Below are 19,278 nucleotides of genomic sequence, written 5' to 3'. Positions count from 1 at the left end.
GCCACTCTCAAACTCCTTTCCAGAATCTTCTCTGGCACTGACACACGGTGAGTGCAAGCCTGAGGGTCAGCCAGTGATGTTTGAGCATGTTTGGCCCCCATGGGTCCGGCCCTTTGGTGGGAGTTGTGGCCGAGGACTTGGTCTGGAAAAGGGGTTACAGTTAGTGTGAAGACCGTTAAAGGCGCACTGTTGCGCCTGAGCCTAAGGTTATACGTGTTAGCTTCAGTGGTTTTTATGCCCTAGCTAACCGCATAACGAGTGAGCTTGCTTGTCGTGACACGTTCGTGAACTATCGGTACCCCGTACAGCTAACAAGGACCAGAGATAGCACACAACCTGTCGACTCGCCGTAACACATTAGTTGGCACGTATGGAGCTGCACGTTAGCCAGCTACACCAATGAGCTAACATTGTATAGCAGGTAGCGGCTCGTCTTGACGCGTTAGTCTGATGGTACGTGAATAGCGTTGGCGGCTACGCCGGCCATCTAGTACTGGATAGCCGGATGAGCGGCACACCTTAACGCAGGCACTGCTCCGGACCATGGAGGTACTTACTCGGCTAATCCAGACCGAATCTGGATCTGCGCTCGGCCACGAGAGTCCTTCACGGTTCGTCTGGGAACTTTTGCGCGAGTCCAGTCTAGCCCGGCTAGATTTGCTGAGGGAGCCACTTTTCATTCCTCACGGGAAGAAAGCGAGACACAGCAGATCGTCCACCAGACCAGCACAGATCGTCCTGTCTGTCACTGACAGACGTTGAGTCACTGGAGCTTCCGCACTTGGTCACGCCAAAGCGATTCCCATAGTGAAACACCGAACAAACTTAGAAAAAGAATGCACTCCTTTGTTTCATTTGCATCTACTTGGGCTGCATTTGTAGTCCAAAAGACAGCAAAAGGATGGTGGAAGTTGATCGGACTTTTAAACGAGCCAGTGAGGGATTGGACAAAATGAGTGACAGGAAAGCCGTTAGCATTGGGTTGGGGCGGTGGGAGTGAAGGAATGAAGTGAAACACGACTCAGGTCGGCTATTGATTTTGGAAGAAATGTCCCTCCCAGGTACCTCAGTCACTGACAGCTGCCGCGTGACAGCCGTCAGTGGGGCCGCCGCTAAGCAGGAGATCATTCCAGGAACAATGGCAGAAATCAAGCACATCAGTGAGCCGAACTGGATTTGGAAGAAGGATCTATTATTATCTATTGTTAGCTTTGGAGGCAAAACATGGAGATGTTTCAGTTCAATCCTGTGAGCGGCACCCACCGCTGCTACACAAAGACCAGAATCCACCAGAGAGCCGAGGCGACGTTCCGTAGGATGACAGGATGTCGGCGATGTGACGGCAACACAAAAAAGCAGGTGTGGTTCAAAGCAATGTCACATCACATTTGCTTCCCCCACATCCCCAACCCCCCTCACCTCACACTCTGCTAATTTAACACCATTGCAGCGAACTCTGAAACGGAGGTGGGGGACGGTGCAGATGAATGCAGCCTTCAGGAAGGCGCCTTTGACTGGCGCAGGCGAGGGTAAACACTTGAGCGGCGCCGTCGAGCTTCAGAGGCGGCATTATGCAAAGACAGGCGGGGGAGGGGGTGGTGCAGGGGGGTGGAGAAATGAGCGATCCACACTCCACCCCTCCTCCTCTTCACCCTTGGCTCCTCTCAGGAAGGCATCAGGAGCCGTGTGTGTAGAACCTGAACCCCCTCCACCCCTCTACTTCCTGGGAGAGAAAGTACATTTTTTTTGGAAAACACTCACTTCAGCGAGCGCTCAGTAGCAGGAACAAAGATGAGCGAGACAATTAGGGGGGAGGAAGAGAGGCAGCGGAAGCCTCGACAGCCCTGAATAGCACTTGATGGCGTGCTGGAGTTTGGGGGGGCCAGGGGATAAGGTTAATCAGCCGTAATCGGAAAGCAGGTGTCGAACACGTACCGCCCTCCACCCACTCTACCCCCCCACACCACCACCACCACACACACACACACACACAATCCACTGCCACCACCACCCCCCCCCCCCCAAAAAAAAATTATATGAATGTCACATTCACAAAAGTGCGTCTTTTAATTAAACACTGCCTCATCCACCCCACACCCCACCTCTGCCGTCTTCTCCCTCATTCAGGAGCGTGAAGCAGCGCTGATTGCATCAGATCAGTGACACCGAGAACAAATTGCTTTTCTGCCACGCCGAGGATGATGAAGGGGGTGGGGACAGGGTCCATGTGTGTGTGTGTGTGTGTGTGTGTGTGTGTGTGTGTGTGAGTGTGTGCGCCCGCGTGCCGGGGGGGGGGGGGGACAGAAAGAGGATGTTGCTTATCAGAGGAAAGGCACAATGGTGACTTTAATCTCAAGATGATGCAAAAAAGAAAATTTGAAAAAAAAAGATTTAACCCTGCGCTGCAAAAAGAGGATTTCATTTTTCAGTTCCCAGGTACGCCGTTCACATGCAAATGAAAAGTCACTGAAGTCAAAGCGGTGCCCACACTGCAGTTGTCTCAAGTGGCCGTCCGACCGACTGGGCCGTCCTTCAGCGGTGATATCTGATGTTATATTCGGGTCTTATGTTATGTTCTGCGATAGAATAGAAAAGATGAGTCAGTGAAAGCACGATGAGAGCCGCTGTTTCTGCTCTTAGGCCGAGCAATCGTGTTTTGCTCGAGAACGGTCAGAACACCACAGGTTTTGGCGTGTGTTCAGTCGTCCCTGATCAAATATGCATGTGCTTTTTGACGAGCCAATCTCAATTCATGTTCTGTAATGGGAAATTCAAACGGCCTTTTTTTATTTCATCATCTTCAAAGAGGCCTTTGTGCGTCGTTGGGTCACCCACACTGTTGGGAGGATTACTTGTAATAATAGCAAATGTAATTGGTTACATTTGCTCTCTGGTGGATTACAATTACTAGTTACCCTATTGAAAATGTAATCGTATGTAACTGTTTCAATTTACTTTTTCAAAGTAATGTATGTGAATACATTATATTACTTTTCTAAATTTTGAATAAATGTCCTTGGTTCCGTGATTTGTGTTTCTTAAAAGTCTTGGAAATAAAAGTCTTGGAAATAAAATGGAATGAATGAAACCTGAGTCTGCAAAATACAGATACAGCTGCATGGAGTTGCTGAGCACAAGTCTGTATGATCCAAGCTACCTAGTTAGATCACTGCTCATTTTAATCTGGCGCCCAATCAAAGTGTTCTCGCAGCCATGCTTAAATTGTACAGCTTTGCTCCAATCCAGACATGCCAGATGCTCGTCTGTGGCTGCTGAATGTTAAAGAGACCGCGCAAAGTGAGCCTCTTCAAAATCCTCGCCTCTTTCTTCATTATGTGGAACATTCCTCTGCTTCTTTTTTTCTCCTCCCAGTTTTCAGGTACATTTCATTTTGAACTTGACTTGTGCAGTTTCTCACGACAAGAGCTTGAGCTGCACTAGCTGCACACGAGCTGCACGTCTCTTCTTTACTTGCTCGGTCCACTAACACATGCAACGGCCGTTCTAGTAACTGGTGAGTATTGAAAAATCCAATAATCCGGACCGAGCTTGGTCGGTCTGCCTTCTCTGCTTATGCTCCGTACATTTGCAATCATCTTCTGCTATCTCTCAAGTTAAATTCATTCATCCCATTCACTCACTTTAAATCATCAATCACTACTTTCCTGTCTTCCAATTGTCTGTGCTTTTCTCTGATCATCTCGTGTTACTGTATTTTTTACTGTTTTATTGTGTTGATCTGTATGTTCATTTTTGTCTTGCTTTGTACTCTCGTCTGCACTGAAAATGAGGCTTGCCTCGGTGTGTTAACAAGATTAAAATAAAGGTTGCAAACAAACAAATAAACAAACAAACTATAGCCATTACTGTTCACCTCATTCCCCATTTTGTTTTGGTCTTAATTAATTAGTCTTAATTAGTCAATTCTGTGCTTTCTCATCTGAAGTTTGTTTTCAGTTAAAGCAACTCTAGGTAACTTTTTGACCATAAAATTATGATTCCAAACTCAGTAAAGCGGTAGCAGCGAGGGGGGGGGTTGTGCCGGCTGTAACTGCACTGTGTAACTTTCACGCACGACCCGACACGGCTTCCTGTGTCGTCATTACATATAGGACGAACCACTAAATGCAAATTTAGAGGCGGTTTTACATACTACTATTACAAATAAATAAGATTATAAAGTGACGGAATGGACCCCAATAAGTAACCTTAATGAAAGACAAAGTAATAAAAGTGTTGAACGTTTGCTACGACGTTATTGGCAATGTCTGTTTTGCATTTCATATTGGTGTTTTTCTTGAACACACACGAGCGCTCCAGCTAGGAGACTATTTGTATTTTCCCACGTCAATAAACTAGCGCTGCAGCGTGTTTACTTCGTCACTTCGCCATTTCCACCGAAAGTTACGTAGAGCTGCTTTAATTGAATTTTGCAGTCGAATGTTGTCTGGAAGATTGTTGTTCTGTAGACTTATTGAACGCCCCCCAGTTTTAAAGAAACCACGAGAAGTTTGACCCAAGTTTTTTTTTTTTCCACAGATCAACTTTAAAAATGTTTTTTAATTCTTTTTTTTTTTTATATAGTATAGCACCGAGTCGTATCAATACAAAATACCCGTGTCTTGCCTTCAATCTCAGGCACCGCGATAAAAGAGAAGTACAATCAAAAATGGTAAGAGGACTTTTTTCCAGTTCATTTTAACATTTAAACACAAATTCTAAATGAGAAAGAGTCTGTAAAGAGCCAAAAGGGCGCCGCATGGCAGGAGAGGAGAGGGGGGAAAATGCCAGCAGACGAACATTTGTTGATGACATTTTAACGCTACTCCCGCTGTTCTGACATGGCTTAACACCAAACAGCTCCGATCGGAATTTAATAAAAGTGCAGACTGGTGCAGCTGCAAAGACGCTGTTTACAAAACTGGCACCTCCCACCAGAGTGCAAAATAACCGTCAATATTAGAGGGAGAGGCGGTATTGACGAATATTGGAATATACATAATGTTTAGAAAAATTGTGAATGATAATTTTTGAAAAGTTGATATTAGATCATGTGAACCTAAAGACATTTTAGTGACCATTAGTGACAATAATATGTCATTATATTTTTTAGCTTTTCGGAAAAAAAAAAATGAGGCCCTTTAAAGCTTTCAGGGGGTCTCATGGGTTAATCGGGGGGGGGGGGGGGGGGGGGGTTCCGGACGTCCCAGTCCCTCCTGTGTTTCACACACTGCCTCCCACGCTTTACAAAACCCATATGTGAGGAAAAAAAAAACTCTTCTCAAAAAACAATTGTCTAATTGACTACAAACATACAACACTGTGGTTTCAGTAAAAAAAAAAAAAAGGATGGGGGGCGGTGTTGCATTTTAACGCTAAGGCGCTTAGTGTTGTTGTGTAGGATTGCTTACCAATTTTTTTTTTTTTTTTTTTTGCCAGCCATAAGCAAAACATATTTCCTGAAGGTGGAGGGTTGTATCTGGTGGACTGCTTAGCCACAAATAATAATAATAACAATAATAATAATAATAATAATAATAATAATAATAATAATAATAATAATAATAATAAAGAAAATTAAAAATAAAAAGCCCAGTGAGCCTGGGAGAAGGCATCAGTTCAAGGCAGCGCCCTTGGCAGAGTGTGGGTTCCATTGTGGAGGGACTCCAAGGCCATCGCTCGCACCAGGGTCGACTGGGGTCAACGTATTTATCTGAGCTGTAATCTGAAGGAAAGAGGACAAGAAGCTTGACCTCCCGGAACCTCAGGGACATCATCACAACAGCTCCACCAGAAGTCGCGGCTGTCGGTCACTCGCCGCCGACTAACTGATGAATCACAGCGCGGCAATCAGCAGCGAGCGTAGCGGCCAGAGCGAACCGTTCCGGGGGGGTGGAAGTGACACTAATCGCACATAGAGTTGAGCTCTGCGTGGCCCGAGGCTGGGAAAAAACAACAATACTTCCACCTCAACACTGACTGACTCAAATGTGAGGCACTTCCTTCCTCCTTAAGAGCTCGATTGACACTCGCAAGTCTTTTCGCCAAGCACTTCCTTTGGATTTTTAAAACAAATATCCGCCTTTGAATGGATGATCAACACGCTGAACGGCACGCTATCAAAATAAATAAAAAAAATAAATAAAACGTGCCGCAGCGCCAAATTGCATCATGAAATTCTATTACCAAGAATATTTCACAGGCTTCATTTTTTGTTGTGGATTTAGTTGTTGGTGTTTGGAGAGAAATCCTCTGTCATCTGAAAAGCAAAACCTTGCGCCTGCAATGAGCTACCTTTTGTCTGACAAACTCCAAATTTAAAACCAAAAGCCTCAGTGTGCATTCTTGCGATGAGAAAATACCAAACACTTACCTCTGCTTTGGTTTCAGTTACGTCTGTTTCAACAACACAGGGACTGTCACCAACAACTGTGAACTCTTTTTACAGCAGTCAAACACACTGCTGCAAGAAGTATCTGCCATCACTGAAATAAGTTTGTTTCTTGGTGATTTCTCTCACAAAAAAGGGTTGACTTGTGAGTTAGTGTCAATGTCGCATGAAAAAACCAGCACAAAGAAAAAAACAAAGAAAAAACAGACAGTCTAATGTTAAATTAGGAACTATCATATGTAAGGTGGTTCCATGTTGAATGTACATTTAAATTTATATGTGCGTTCTCTAAATCGGTGTATTTTTGTGAATGAAAATGATCTTACTTTTGTACACGGTTGTATATGTCAGATTGTGTTTTAGTAAATGAAACGTTTCATCAGAAGGTGTCAATAGAGTTTCAATATACAATACAATATATTCAACAATCCAATTACAGATTAAACTGACCAGCATTTGGTTGAATAGAGGGATCAGTTGAAGAGACCACAAAAAAGATTATTTGTACTATTATGTAATATATGCTGTACATATACATACAAACATACACACACACACACACACACATATATATATATATATATATATATATATATATATATATATATATATATATATACATATTAATGAACGATTCCATGGGGAGGATTGATTTTTTTTTTTTTTTTGTACTGCAAGTGTATTTGTGTTGTGTATTTATGTTTTAATGGGCAGTATATTAGGCTTTTACCAATATAATACTTGTCAATCAAGCCTAATTTTACACACTGGAACTTTAAGCGTACTATCAGCTTTCTAACCCCGGCCATTCGGCTGCCTGTAAGACGCTCCCTCTATTTCACGCTGGCTTTATTTTATGCCAGTGTGCGGCACTCAAGAGAAACCTGCTGTTTTGTGTATCAGTATCTGACGAAGAGGAGTCTTGAGTCATCGCGGCCTAGAGGAGGCAGACCAGCAAAGAGGCTGCAGGCCGGCCTCCGCCACTGCCGATTACAGACTAATCAGGGGACTGGGTGAGGGCTGACCGTTGTACATGTGAAGTATCACTTGCCTTAGGTGACACTTGTCTTGTTAGAGGAGGAATCGCTTCCCATAAAGTTGATTGGTCTTAACGATGCGGATGATGGATGAGCACTGAATGGTGAGGATGGCTATAGTTTAGAAAGCCCAAAAATAAAAGAAAACAGTTGCTTTGGGTTATGGATTACTATGTCAGGTGGGTTTAGTGTTAGACTAACGCGAATCTGTGTAGAAATAATTCACACCAAGGTCTGTGGATTATCTACAGGTAAGAAGGGATTAAAGGTGTTTAGGATTTCGGAAAAGTGCCTCAGTACAAGGCAGACCCACAAAGTGAGAAGCTGAATAGTGCGGTGTATTGTCGGGACATTTTCCCACCGTGGAAATATTACAGAACGTAGAGCTTTGAACATGCAACACCAGTCTTTTGAATGTGTGCTTTGGTACGTTTCGTGATTCAACTGAACAGTGAGACATGCAATGAGAGAAAGCAGCATTCTTCTGCTTAAACTAACTGCAAAACATATATGCCTCTAATTGAATTAACAGAGGTATAAAAAAAAATAAAGAAAGAAAGAAAGAAAATTATGAGTTTAAAAAAGGTTTGTGGTTCTTTCTCCTGGTTTCACCTTCAATTTATTCTCATAGACTGCAGCAAATAAATTGAGATTTCTTTTTTTTTGTCAGTTCAATTTGCCGCTTGTCAGTGCAATAAAAGCACATTTAACAAAAGTGTATCATCGCTGGTCAAAAGTGAGGCAAGGAAAACGTCCTTTTAATAAGATCAGCTGCATCCCAGAGCAGAACTTGTCTTTTTTAATTTGCGTATGCTATATATCATTGGTGAAGATAACAAACTCACCAGCTTTTGCCATTTTAGAGACACACAACATACTTGCTGACCTTTGTGTTTGCTTTTGCACATACTCATAATCAGTCCGGAATTATTTCAACATTTCATTTCATTTATGTCACTATAAAGAAGGGACTTCTCTGTTGTGGACAACTGTGACACTGACAGACGCGGCAATAGCTTTTAACAAGTGGAAGAAAACACGACTTAAAAGATGACTTCACATGACTGATGCACGGCAAAATTCCAGGCAGATGGCACCACAGACACAGCTGCACAACAGAGAATGTGCACCATATCTCAATGAACAGCGTTAGGTATATGCACAAGCTCACGTTCAGTTTTGAGATTTCTGGTTTCAGTGGCACAAAAATAAAAGCTCACAACCATTTCTTTTTTTTTCCTTCCCTGTTCAAAAGACTTATTTTCAGTTCAAGCCCACCTGAGATTCAAAACTTAGATTAAAATGGAACTGGGCCACCGCTCAGTTTATCAGAGCATGAAAATAACTCACGATCTCGTGTATCTGTAATATCTGTAAACTGAACTGTGCGCACCGTCCTGTTCTCATCGTTATTACACACGTTAGCCGGGGGTAAACGAGGACTCTGGCTAACGTCTCCCCGAGACACGGTCACCACCAGCGTGCTTCATTTTCACACCCGCTCTCTGCCGTGTCAGCAAGTGCTCACGGGTGCACCAGGCGACACGTTTTTGGCATCCCGGAGTGACTATGCCAACACAAACGGCAGGCACGAGCATCCGTCACAACCTGGGATGCCAAGGTTGTGGGGAACAGCTTTGTCTACACACACACACACGTCCAATGAAGTGATGACAGACAGGTGACTGAAGCAGGAGCGCCGCCACAGAACTGCCAGATTAGTTTATTTTTGGTCATCAAAAAAACGATTTCTTGAAGGGACAGAATGTTTCGTGGAATCATCAGAAGGGGAGAGAAAAGGGGGGGGGGGGGGGGGAAATGTTGAAATTCTTACAATTAGATCAGAAGCAACAACCCATCCGTGTTTTGCCGCCTTGTGTGTTTTGTCAGGGCTCATGAATTATGTAAGAAAGCTGAAAGAAACACTGTTGTGACAGGAACACAAGGACATGTTAATTTATTCATCATCCTTGTGTCTTTCTTCTGTGTTTTTTTATTTATTTTATTTTACCATTGTTGAGTCAAAAAAATGAATTTTTAATAAGCCGTTATAAGCAAGCGTTTGCTTTGGTTTAAGTCTAAATTCCAAGTTGTGGGGGGGGGGGGCGAGAGAGCAAACAAGCAGTTTCTATCAAAACTGTTAACTGAAATGCGTTTCACTTTCCATACTTGCATTTGTAAATAGCAAGTGTGCGTACGCGAAACAAAGGGGAACATTCGTCAAAAGCCCTTCGCTAATTATGATCGCAACGGGCTCCACTAAAGAGTGTTTCAAGAAAAGGGGGAAAAAAGGAGGGGAGGAAAAAAAAATAACAGAACCGTGAGCGCACATGGACGGACTGAAAAGAAACCCGTGGAAACCGAGAGCGCGAGCTGTCCGGGCCAGAAGAATACAAACAAAACATCCATTAACGGAAGCGCAAGCTGAAAAGCTCCTCTCAACACTCCGGCGAAGTGGAGGGAGGGGGCAGGGTAATTGGAATAAAAAGGAGTATTCCAGGCGTAAATATAAGAGTGAATTATTTCCTCCCTACCTTTGGCGCCAACGTCCGTCACCGCCGCCACCAGAACAAGCAGGAACAGCAAATAACCCGCGGTCGCCTTCATCGTGTTCCCGTGTCCCCGGGTTCGGGCGCTCCTCGGGCTCCTTCCTGTAGTGACCGTCCTTGGGATCAACACTTTTTCACGGAGGCGGGCTGAGACAAGGAGCTCCGCCGTACACGCGCCGCACACGCCGAGCGCTGCGTGCGCCCCCCCCACCCCCGACCCGCTTTCCCCTGACTCCGCCGCCGCGGGTTTCGCTCGTCTTTGCCGAGTAGCTGACAGTGACAGTGACGAGTGGCTCCTTCCGACTTCGGGTCCGACACCTACGACTGAGTGGAGTTCCGACCCCCCTCCGCCGCCCCGAGTGAGTGAAGGCTGAGGACTGAGGAGCTGCTGCTGCCGCCGCCGCTCCGCGCTCTGAGCTGGGAGTCTCCTCCTTCCTTCCCCCCTTCCTTCCTTCCTTCCCTCCTTCCCTCCTTCCTTCCTTGTGGGCAGCGCCGCCACCGCCGAGCCTTCAGCACCACGGACAGCTCCTAGCGTTCGCCGGCGGAACACACGGCGAAGAGCCAACGAGGCTGTGTGCGTGTGCGTGTGTGTGTGTGTGTGTGTGTGTGTGTGTGTGTGTGTGTGTGTGTGTGTGTGAGTGAGTGAGTGGGTGTGTGTGTGTGAGAGTGGGTGTGTGTGTGTGAGAGAGTGGGTATGTGGGGGGAGGCAAGAAAAAAAAAAAAAACATCAAATCGCAGCAAAAGCAGCGAAACCTTACAAACTTTTTTTTCTGGGGGAAAAAAAAGTGAGTTTGGGATGTGACGCACTTAGATTTGCCCCACACACTAATGAAGTCTTTATCGTTGTCTGCGGAACACTACAAAATGACTGATGATGAATTTTCAATTGGGCTTCGGGGGACGGACCAGGCAAAGTTTTACTGTGAAGGTATGAAGAAATGCAAAATTTCATGTCGTGATCAAGATAGTTTGTCAGTCGTATACTTTTGTTCTTGGCTTTTCGTCACCGTCGACCGAATAGCAGAAGACAGCCACAGTGCAGTGCCTGGGAACTGGACACAGAATGGTCAAAAGCACTGATATGATATATTTCGGAATGAAATCAAAACTAAACCTGCCTAAAGGGCTGACCAGTCTAAAGACTGGATCCTGTACTGGATCCTGTTCCTGGATCTTAAATTCAACAATGTCATCTTCAGGTTCAGTGTGTTCTTTATGCATTTACGTGTAAAATAAGGGTGAGGGGGTAGGGGTTGTGCAGTCAGACAGGGGAGTTTTCTGCCACACAATGTGATATAGCAACTTTTTGTAATGTGTGTTCCCCTTTTTGTTGGCAATTGTCACAAATGAAAAAGAAATGATGTGAAACTGTGCTTAAACATGCAAAATACAAAACAACGTCAGCTCGGCTGCGAGGATGTGTTGACAACACACAACAAAGAGCCTTCAGCTGAAAATGCACCGGCATGGAACGGTGACTAGATAATAAATTCCTCTTGTATTGTAGAATATCTCAACAAAGGAGTGAAAAGTTGCCAAACGTTAACAAATGATTACGTTTTCATTTCAGATCACCTGAGGTTTTCCTTTCATGTTATTAATAATCAAAAAAAAAAAAAAACCTCCAGAAAATACAACACATGGAACGATTGCTGTGTTTTATGTCATCTATGATTGCATAAGTCCATCATGTGTTGACTTGAATTCCTGTCTAAGTAGAGAAAATGAGAATGCGGCACAATGGAAATGAGGCGCTGGGATTAGTCGTTCACTGAGATTAGCCATACAGTGACCCGCTCATCAACCTGTTTGCTCTCAGGAGACGACACCCGCCTTTCGGGGATTAATGCGGCAGCGCTCAGTGCACATGCCTGTTGTCCCAGAATTTTTTATTTTATTTTGAAATGTTTGTTTTTTTTTTCATTTCCACTGAATGATGATGATCTTCAAGCTTCCTGCGGGAAAAAAAACAAACATACTTTGATGTACGACTGATGTCTCCGCCCCTGCTCGACCCAGTCGGCTGCCCTTCACACTGCACAGTCTTTGAGTCATCCCGCTGTTGCTGCACCTCTGGCCACTCTAACTAAAACTCAAAAGGGGCCTTCGGCCAGCTGATCTGGGCTGGAGGAGGCGAGCCGTGCTGCTTGCGGTGTAGCGTCCAGCCTCGCAGCTTGCCGCTCACCTCCCTGGGTGATGAGTCAACTTGCGTGTACGCAAGCACAAAGGCGGATGTGTGATTTGTGCACCTTTGCCTCACAGCGAGGCAAGCTATTCATAGATTCAACACACCGAATGTGGAGCACCGAGCTGTGTGCGCGAGGGCAGGCACGGGTGGTTAGCCGGTGGGTTTTGTCAACGGTTAACGCGAGACAACTTTAGCATAACGGCTACTGCTACACAGGAATTTGGGTCTCATCCGAAGCAAAAGCTTCTGTGACAAAAAAGAAAAGAAAAGAAAAACCACAGTGGAACCACAAACTCTGCCCGTCGTGTCTTGGCAGTGACTGTTTCACCTTCCTGCTGCTGCTGGCGTGCCTTTGGGAAGGTTCTGAATCACAAGGCGGCGGCCGACCAAGCCCCTCGCCGTGACATCTTCAAGTTAATGCATTAATGCGTGTGCATAGGTCCTGTTTGCTTGTGTGTGTGTGTGTGTGTGTGTGTGTGAGTGAGTGGGTGTGTGTGTGTGTGTGAGAGAGTGGGTGTGTGGGGGGAGGCAAGAAAAAAAAAAAACATCAAATCGCAGCAAAAGCAGCGAAACCTTACAAACTTTAGTCCAATTTGAAGGACCCAAAACCAAATGGGTCCGAGAAAATTGGTTCCAGAAGCCGACTGGTTCCGAGGCATTATCATAGATTTGAGTTCCGAACCGAAATGGTGCAGTGAAACAAGTTCAAACCGGAGCCGAATGGCTCCAAGCCATTATTGTGGATATGAATTCTGGCCCTGACCAATATCAAGAGATGTTGGAAGCTGGCTCGGAATAGAACCGTGACATACCAGCCCTGTGCCCCGAAAACCCCGGTGTTGTGTCAATAGGACAGCCTATGCATGCACACATGCACATCAGAGGGAGAGATACAACTCGATCCACCTGTCTGGGGCCTATACCTGTTATCTGTATACCTGTCTGTAGGCTCTACCTGCCAATGAGACACACATGAAAGAAGACGTGCAGTTTACTGTGTATGTAAAATTTGATTTGATATGTGTGTCAAGGTCCAAGTGACAAATGATGGACTCTGGAATGAGGCGCAGCAGTGCATAAAAGTGGTCTTCTCTCATGTGTGTCTCATTGACAGATGAAGCCGATATGAATTATTATATAAATTAATATAGGCTATAGATCCTATAAGGATGCCGGACTTTTCCTTGATCAGCAGCCGTTCATTATGTGAAGTGTGTGTACATATACATACATATATACATATATATATTAGGGATGGATTGATATATATACATATATATATATACATAGGGATCTCTTTACGACATACTGTAAAGAGAGCCAAAAGCGGCTGCTGCATGTGTCACGTGAGAAGCGGCCAGAGTGCACGAGTCAGCAGAGCAGTGTTAATGTCGGTGTGGACTTTCTTCAAGCCGAACAAAGCTAAAAGCAAAACAACAGAGTGCAGTTTGTGCAACACACATGTCTCAAGGGATGGCAGCAGCACTGGAAAATTTAACGCCACGAACTTGACAAAGCATTTGTGCAAGCTAGTGCTAGTGCCAACAAACGTTGAAATTGTATTAAAATCTTTTAATCAAACATACTTTACACAACAATCAATAAAGTGGATGACTTTTACAAAGGAATTAAATAAATAAAGCAACTCATGACAGTGATGCCACTTGTGCCACCACACATGACTTCATGTCAGTTTTTTTAAAGTCCTTCATGTGTGCTGTTTCTTCTTAAAAGGAAAAACCCTAAAATTTCAGGTGTGCAAATAATTCAAATTTGACTGTAAAACATTCCTCCTTCTCATTGCCACATCCATCTCGCATTGAACATCTCTCTTCCATGAACAGTCATCCGTTCAACACAGTGTTCTTTTTCTTCTGTGCGGAACAGCAAACCTAGGCTGACAGCTCTCTTTTTTCACTGTGTAACTTCCTTTTTGTCAGTTGTCTAATTTTCCAAAAATAGTCGTAGAAGAAGAGGCTGTCCTTCGGCTGTGTTGTAAACAAACGCTACATTGTCTGCACGTCCTCGGCTCGTTCTCGGATCTTTTAAAATTTCCAGCAAGAAAGTTGCCAGCAACAGACCAGTTTTGTTTACTTCCCGCCATGTTTTCTGCTCGCCGAAAAACGGCCGGTTGCTGCAAAGGCAGAAACGCGTCCCGCTGACGTAGCACACATGCACAATGGAGATAATTTTACCCCAACCATGAACAGAATCCGAATGGGTGTGTACATGGACGCCATTCAGAATAATGATCGGCATAAACCACCTCAGTCTTTCAGAATGAAATGTCTTTCGGAATGGATCGGATCGGATCGGAATCTTCCGATTGACGTGTTTTCATGTATCGTTTTTAATCTGATTGGGCCCTTACTCCGATTATTTGAGTCCATGTAAACATAGCTATTGTGTCATTTCAATGCACAAAAATCAATACACCCAGGATACACTGGCACACCCACACTGCGCAAGATGTGCCAGTGGCTGAAACTTGGAACAGCAGCATTACCATTTCCATATACTATGCTACCTGCACTGAGCAAATAGCAAGAACTACTGACATTTTCACCTAACTAATACCTCATTTAATTACTTATGTTACTGAAAGTCAAGTAGATGCTGCAACAAAACAAATGTCTTTCCTCAGCAGCACTGACTTCCTTCAACAAAGTTGAATACTACATTCAAACTGGCAGTTTGTGTGTGTGTGTGTGTGTGTGTGTGTGTGTGTGTGTGTGTGTGTGTGTGTGTGTGTGTGTCTGGATCCCGCTGCAGTGAAATAAATGCATTAATTCGCTTTCATTATGGTCGGACTCTCAGAACAAGCTGTGACCTCCAGGCTGTTAACCAACTTCTTCTTCTAAAAAAAAAAAAGAAAGAAAGAAAGAAAGAAAAAAAGAAGAAACCCATCACATTATTGTTACCTTCCTCTTTCAGGCAGCCCAAAGAGTACAAGACAGCAATTAGTAGGATTTGGAACAGGCGGCATATAGCATAGTGACACATCCATCCATCCCCTTCACATCTGGGGGACGGTGGGGGGGCAACTATTTGTGACCGCGGTGTGGAGCGGAGCGAGAGGCTCATTTCTTCCCGTCTTATAACGGCAGCACATTAAGAGTCCTCCGCACCGTCGGCGCCGCGCCTTATTTGTCTTAATAAGGAAGAGTGTAGTGGCTGTTTCTATTAGACATGCAGTTGGGCTGAATGCATTTCCCCACAGAGCCCAGGATATATTACCCTGGTGGCCTTTGCTGAAGTTATTCTGGCAGTGCAGAACGGAATATATGTATATGTATATATACATATATATATATATATATATATATATAAATATATATATATATATATATATATATATATATATATATATATATGTATATATATATATATATATACACATATATATATATATATATGTATATATATATATATATATATATATATATATATATATATACATACATATATATATATATATATATGATAGAGCTGTCAGTTGATTAAAATTTTTAATCGTGAACGCAATTCTTAATTTTAATCACAAATGAATTGCATTTTTTTTTTTTTACTATTGTATCATTGTACCATTTTATCATTGTCACAAATGGTCACTAAAATGTCTTAAAAGATCACCCTGTTTAATAATCTTCTTTTTTTTTTTAACCAGAAAAACAAAAATGGTGAACCGAAGCAGGGTGGATTCTTTCAGCTCAGTGTAACACATGAGTACAACATCAACACAATTCAACAAAATGTGAATTGGGAGTGGTGTCAGTCAAATATTGGCAATATTCACACAAAGCGACTTATCACACAAAGTGATAAGTTGCCATATAACAATATAACATATACCAGTGTTTTGGCTAAGCCCTCCATAACATCCACTGGTCTCAATGGAGAAGCCTCACTGTTGATCATCACACACTGTGACTCTGTTGACCAATGCTGACAAGAGATTATTATGGTTTTCTACATGACCACTGTAACCGGACTTCTCAAAAAAGAAATTCACCCTGGACTTTGGTTGCAAAGAAATCTCCAGTTTCAGGAGCCTACAACTGCTGCCACGTGTGGATGAAAGACCAAACCATACCACAGAGGAACCACAGCACATTTTTTACATAAAAAAAAAAAAAAAAAAAAAAATTCTATTCACTAAGTGTGAAACCTTGGAAACTTTTTAGATGCTCACAAAGCTGATATCCTGGGAGAAGTTGAGGGAGGAAATGAGGCCGACCTTCCTTTTAAAGCACAGTTTTGTTTTCTTTTGTTTTTTACACCAATTAAGTGAAACTGTCTTCACGGCACACCTGACATGATCTCATGGTACACTAGTGTGCCACGGGAGACAGTGGTTGAAAAACACTGCCTTAGAGAATACAAAGAACATCTAACACAAATGTACTTTGGGACACGGCGGTCAAAACTTGATGGTCAATTCACATCAGGACGTCCGAGCCGTCGCAGAAAAACACGGATTCCGCTCGGTCGGCGCTCAACGGCTGTTCAGAAAGAGGTCATTGGAACAGCCTGGGTGTGCCGGTGCACGCTCCTCCCTCCTCCGCTCGACAGTCCAAGCCTTGTCACTGCACGGCGAGGAGAGGTCAGCTAATTTTCCTCTCTCCTCGCTCCGTGAGCCGGTGTGACCTGCACGTCCCGGCCCCTCTCTGCGGCCTTGTTCAGTACCAGCGCCCAACACGTCCCTGCACGTGCTTGTCGTGTTGCTTAGTCTTTGTCGCACAATAAGGCCCGCCCGGCGTGATGATACACAGGGAAAATTAGGCACACCCCGACAGGTCATATTGCCTATTTACTACTGCAGTACATGTATAGACCAGGCTCTCAAAGGCAAAGCAACAACTTTGCTTTCCTTTTCCTAGAAACCAGAAGCAACAGTTTCATGGCAGACGACCATGGTTTGATACTAAGGATCTGAAATATAGATTGAAAAAAAAAAACCCTAACAATTCTCATACTAGTGCCACCCATTACTGAGGCAATCATCTTGCACAGCACTTCTCCACCTATCTTTATTGATTGTCCTGCACTGTTCAGTTTGCAATTGTATATACAGCCCTGTTAATTTTGATGTGAAAACATTTCCTGGCAATAGTTTTATGTTCGCTCGATTTGTAAATGCCGTTGATTTCTGATCTTCTTACATTCAAGAGGTACTGTAACGGAGGTAATTTCCCACTTAGGGATTAATAAAGTACTCTGATTCCGATTGGACTTCATGCTGCAACCATTTACATCAACACAACTACACTAGGACCGGAGCCTGTTTTGTAATAATATATTATTATGAAGAAAAGGTTTACAGAGTTACAGTTGATGCCTCATACAATCAAAATAGAATATGATGGATGAAAGGTTCCATATTCCTGCAACTTTATAGGTTAACCAGAATTCCATTTCAACATGAAAAAAAAAAAATGGCTCTGTGTTTACAGCCTAATACCAAAACCGTTTGGTTTTAAAGTAGCTTGATGCAAAAGTGGATATTGCTTCCTGTGCATGGGCTGCAAGAACAGCAAGCTGTAGGACATTGTCATAAAGCTGGGATAGACATCTACGACAGATTTTCAGGACAGTGTTTTACCTTTCTAAAAACGTGGAGCAAGCAAAAAGAGTGGAGGATTTCTGGTGAGTTCAATGAGAAGCCGAGACACATCATTACAAAAATAATGAAGTGAAGTGGTGAAGTGAACGTTACGTTGCGTGGGACTTAAATATCTGACAAGCAACAACATTATCTTGCAGCTACACTTTCTGCAATGTGTCAGAGGAAATGATCAGAAAAATACACAAATCTTTTCTTATGTTGAAAATATAATTACTAATTATATTACATACAAACCACATTAACTTTGGCCCAGCAGGACCCAAAACAATTTTAGTCAAGCTTAGCTTTGGGTAAGTATACAATTTCTGCTCTAGTTCCATTGGGATTTGTATTCCACGTCCACCACACTTTATTAGGTTCATTAGGTGCACTTTTTCAAATGCTTGTTAACACAAATTGCTAATCAGATAATGACATGGCAGCAACTCAATGCATTTAGGCGTGTCGGTTGGGCGAAAATGACTCAAAATTCACACCCCGATCAGAATGCACTCTTCATATCAGAATTCAGAGAAGAATGGGCAGACTGGTTGGAGGCCATAGAAACTGAGACTACAGTTCGCACAGGCTCACCAAAATTGGACAATAAGAAGACATGTTAAAGAAAATTTTGCCAGCTGTGATGAGTCTGTGACTTTGGAATGGTAGGACCGGTATTTGCCGTAGCTAAGATACAAAGCGTCGATCAATCCTGCCTTGTCCCAAAGGTCCATGCTGGTGCTGATCAAAGTGTGGCAGATATTCTCTGGGTCCTCACAGCTTGGCATCAATCAAACATTACAGCAGGCCTGAGTGTTATTGCGAGCCATGTCCGTCCCTTTGTGACTACAGTGTGTCATCTTCTTTAGGTTGCTTGCAGCAGGATAATGACCCCATCTCCAAAGCTTTAATTATATCGAACTGGTTAATTGGAGGGCGACACAGTGGAGCAGTAGTTAGCGCTGCCGCCTCACAGTAAGAAGGTCGTGGGTTCGATTCCGAGGCCTGGGCCTGGGCCTGGGACCTTTCTGTGTGGAGTTTGCATGTTCTCCCTGTGTCTGCGTGGGTTCTCTCCGGGTTCTCCGGCTTCCTCCCACACTCCAAAAACATGCATGTGTGGTCAATTGAACATTCTAAATTGTCCGTAGGTGTGCATGTGAGTGTGAATGGTTGTCTGTCTCTATGTGGCCCTGCAATGAACTGGCGACTTGTCCAGGGTGTCAGCCTGCCTTCGCCCTAAGACAGCTGGGATAGGCTCCAGCAGACCCCCGTGACCCTGAATAGGAATAAGCGGGTATAGAAGATGAATTTATGAATGAATGAATGGTTAATTGGAAATGACGAGTTCACTGCCATCCCTTGGCCTTCCACAGTGAACAGTTGTCGATGCAGTTCCTATGTTCCTATGCAGCACCTTTGGGTTATGGTGGAACAGGAGATTCCCATCGTGGATGTAAAGGAGACAAATGTGCAGCAACTGTGTGATTGTCCCATGTCAATATTTTATG

General features: G+C 43.8%; 1 protein-coding gene across 1 annotated transcript in view; it reads right to left on the bottom strand.

The window, feature by feature from the left end:
* The window catches only part of sez6b (seizure related 6 homolog b), a 182,662-nt gene extending 172,224 nt beyond the window's left edge, over positions 1–10,438 (bottom strand). The window contains exon 1 of the mRNA XM_076035813.1: positions 9,963–10,438. Within this exon, the coding sequence (XP_075891928.1) occupies positions 9,963–10,035 (73 nt within the window). The 5' untranslated portion in view covers positions 10,036–10,438. The remainder of the gene's footprint in view (positions 1–9,962) is intronic.
* Between the last annotated feature and the right edge of the window lie 8,840 nt (positions 10,439–19,278).

This window comes from Nelusetta ayraudi, unplaced genomic scaffold (assembly GCF_046127955.1).
Source record: "Nelusetta ayraudi isolate G7.1 ecotype Tasmania unplaced genomic scaffold, CSIRO-AGI_Nayr_v1 ptg000048l, whole genome shotgun sequence".
In the NCBI taxonomy this organism is placed as follows: Eukaryota; Metazoa; Chordata; class Actinopteri; order Tetraodontiformes; family Monacanthidae; genus Nelusetta; species Nelusetta ayraudi.
Note: the sequence above shows the minus strand (reverse complement) of the source record. Positions and strands in the feature narration are given on the sequence as shown.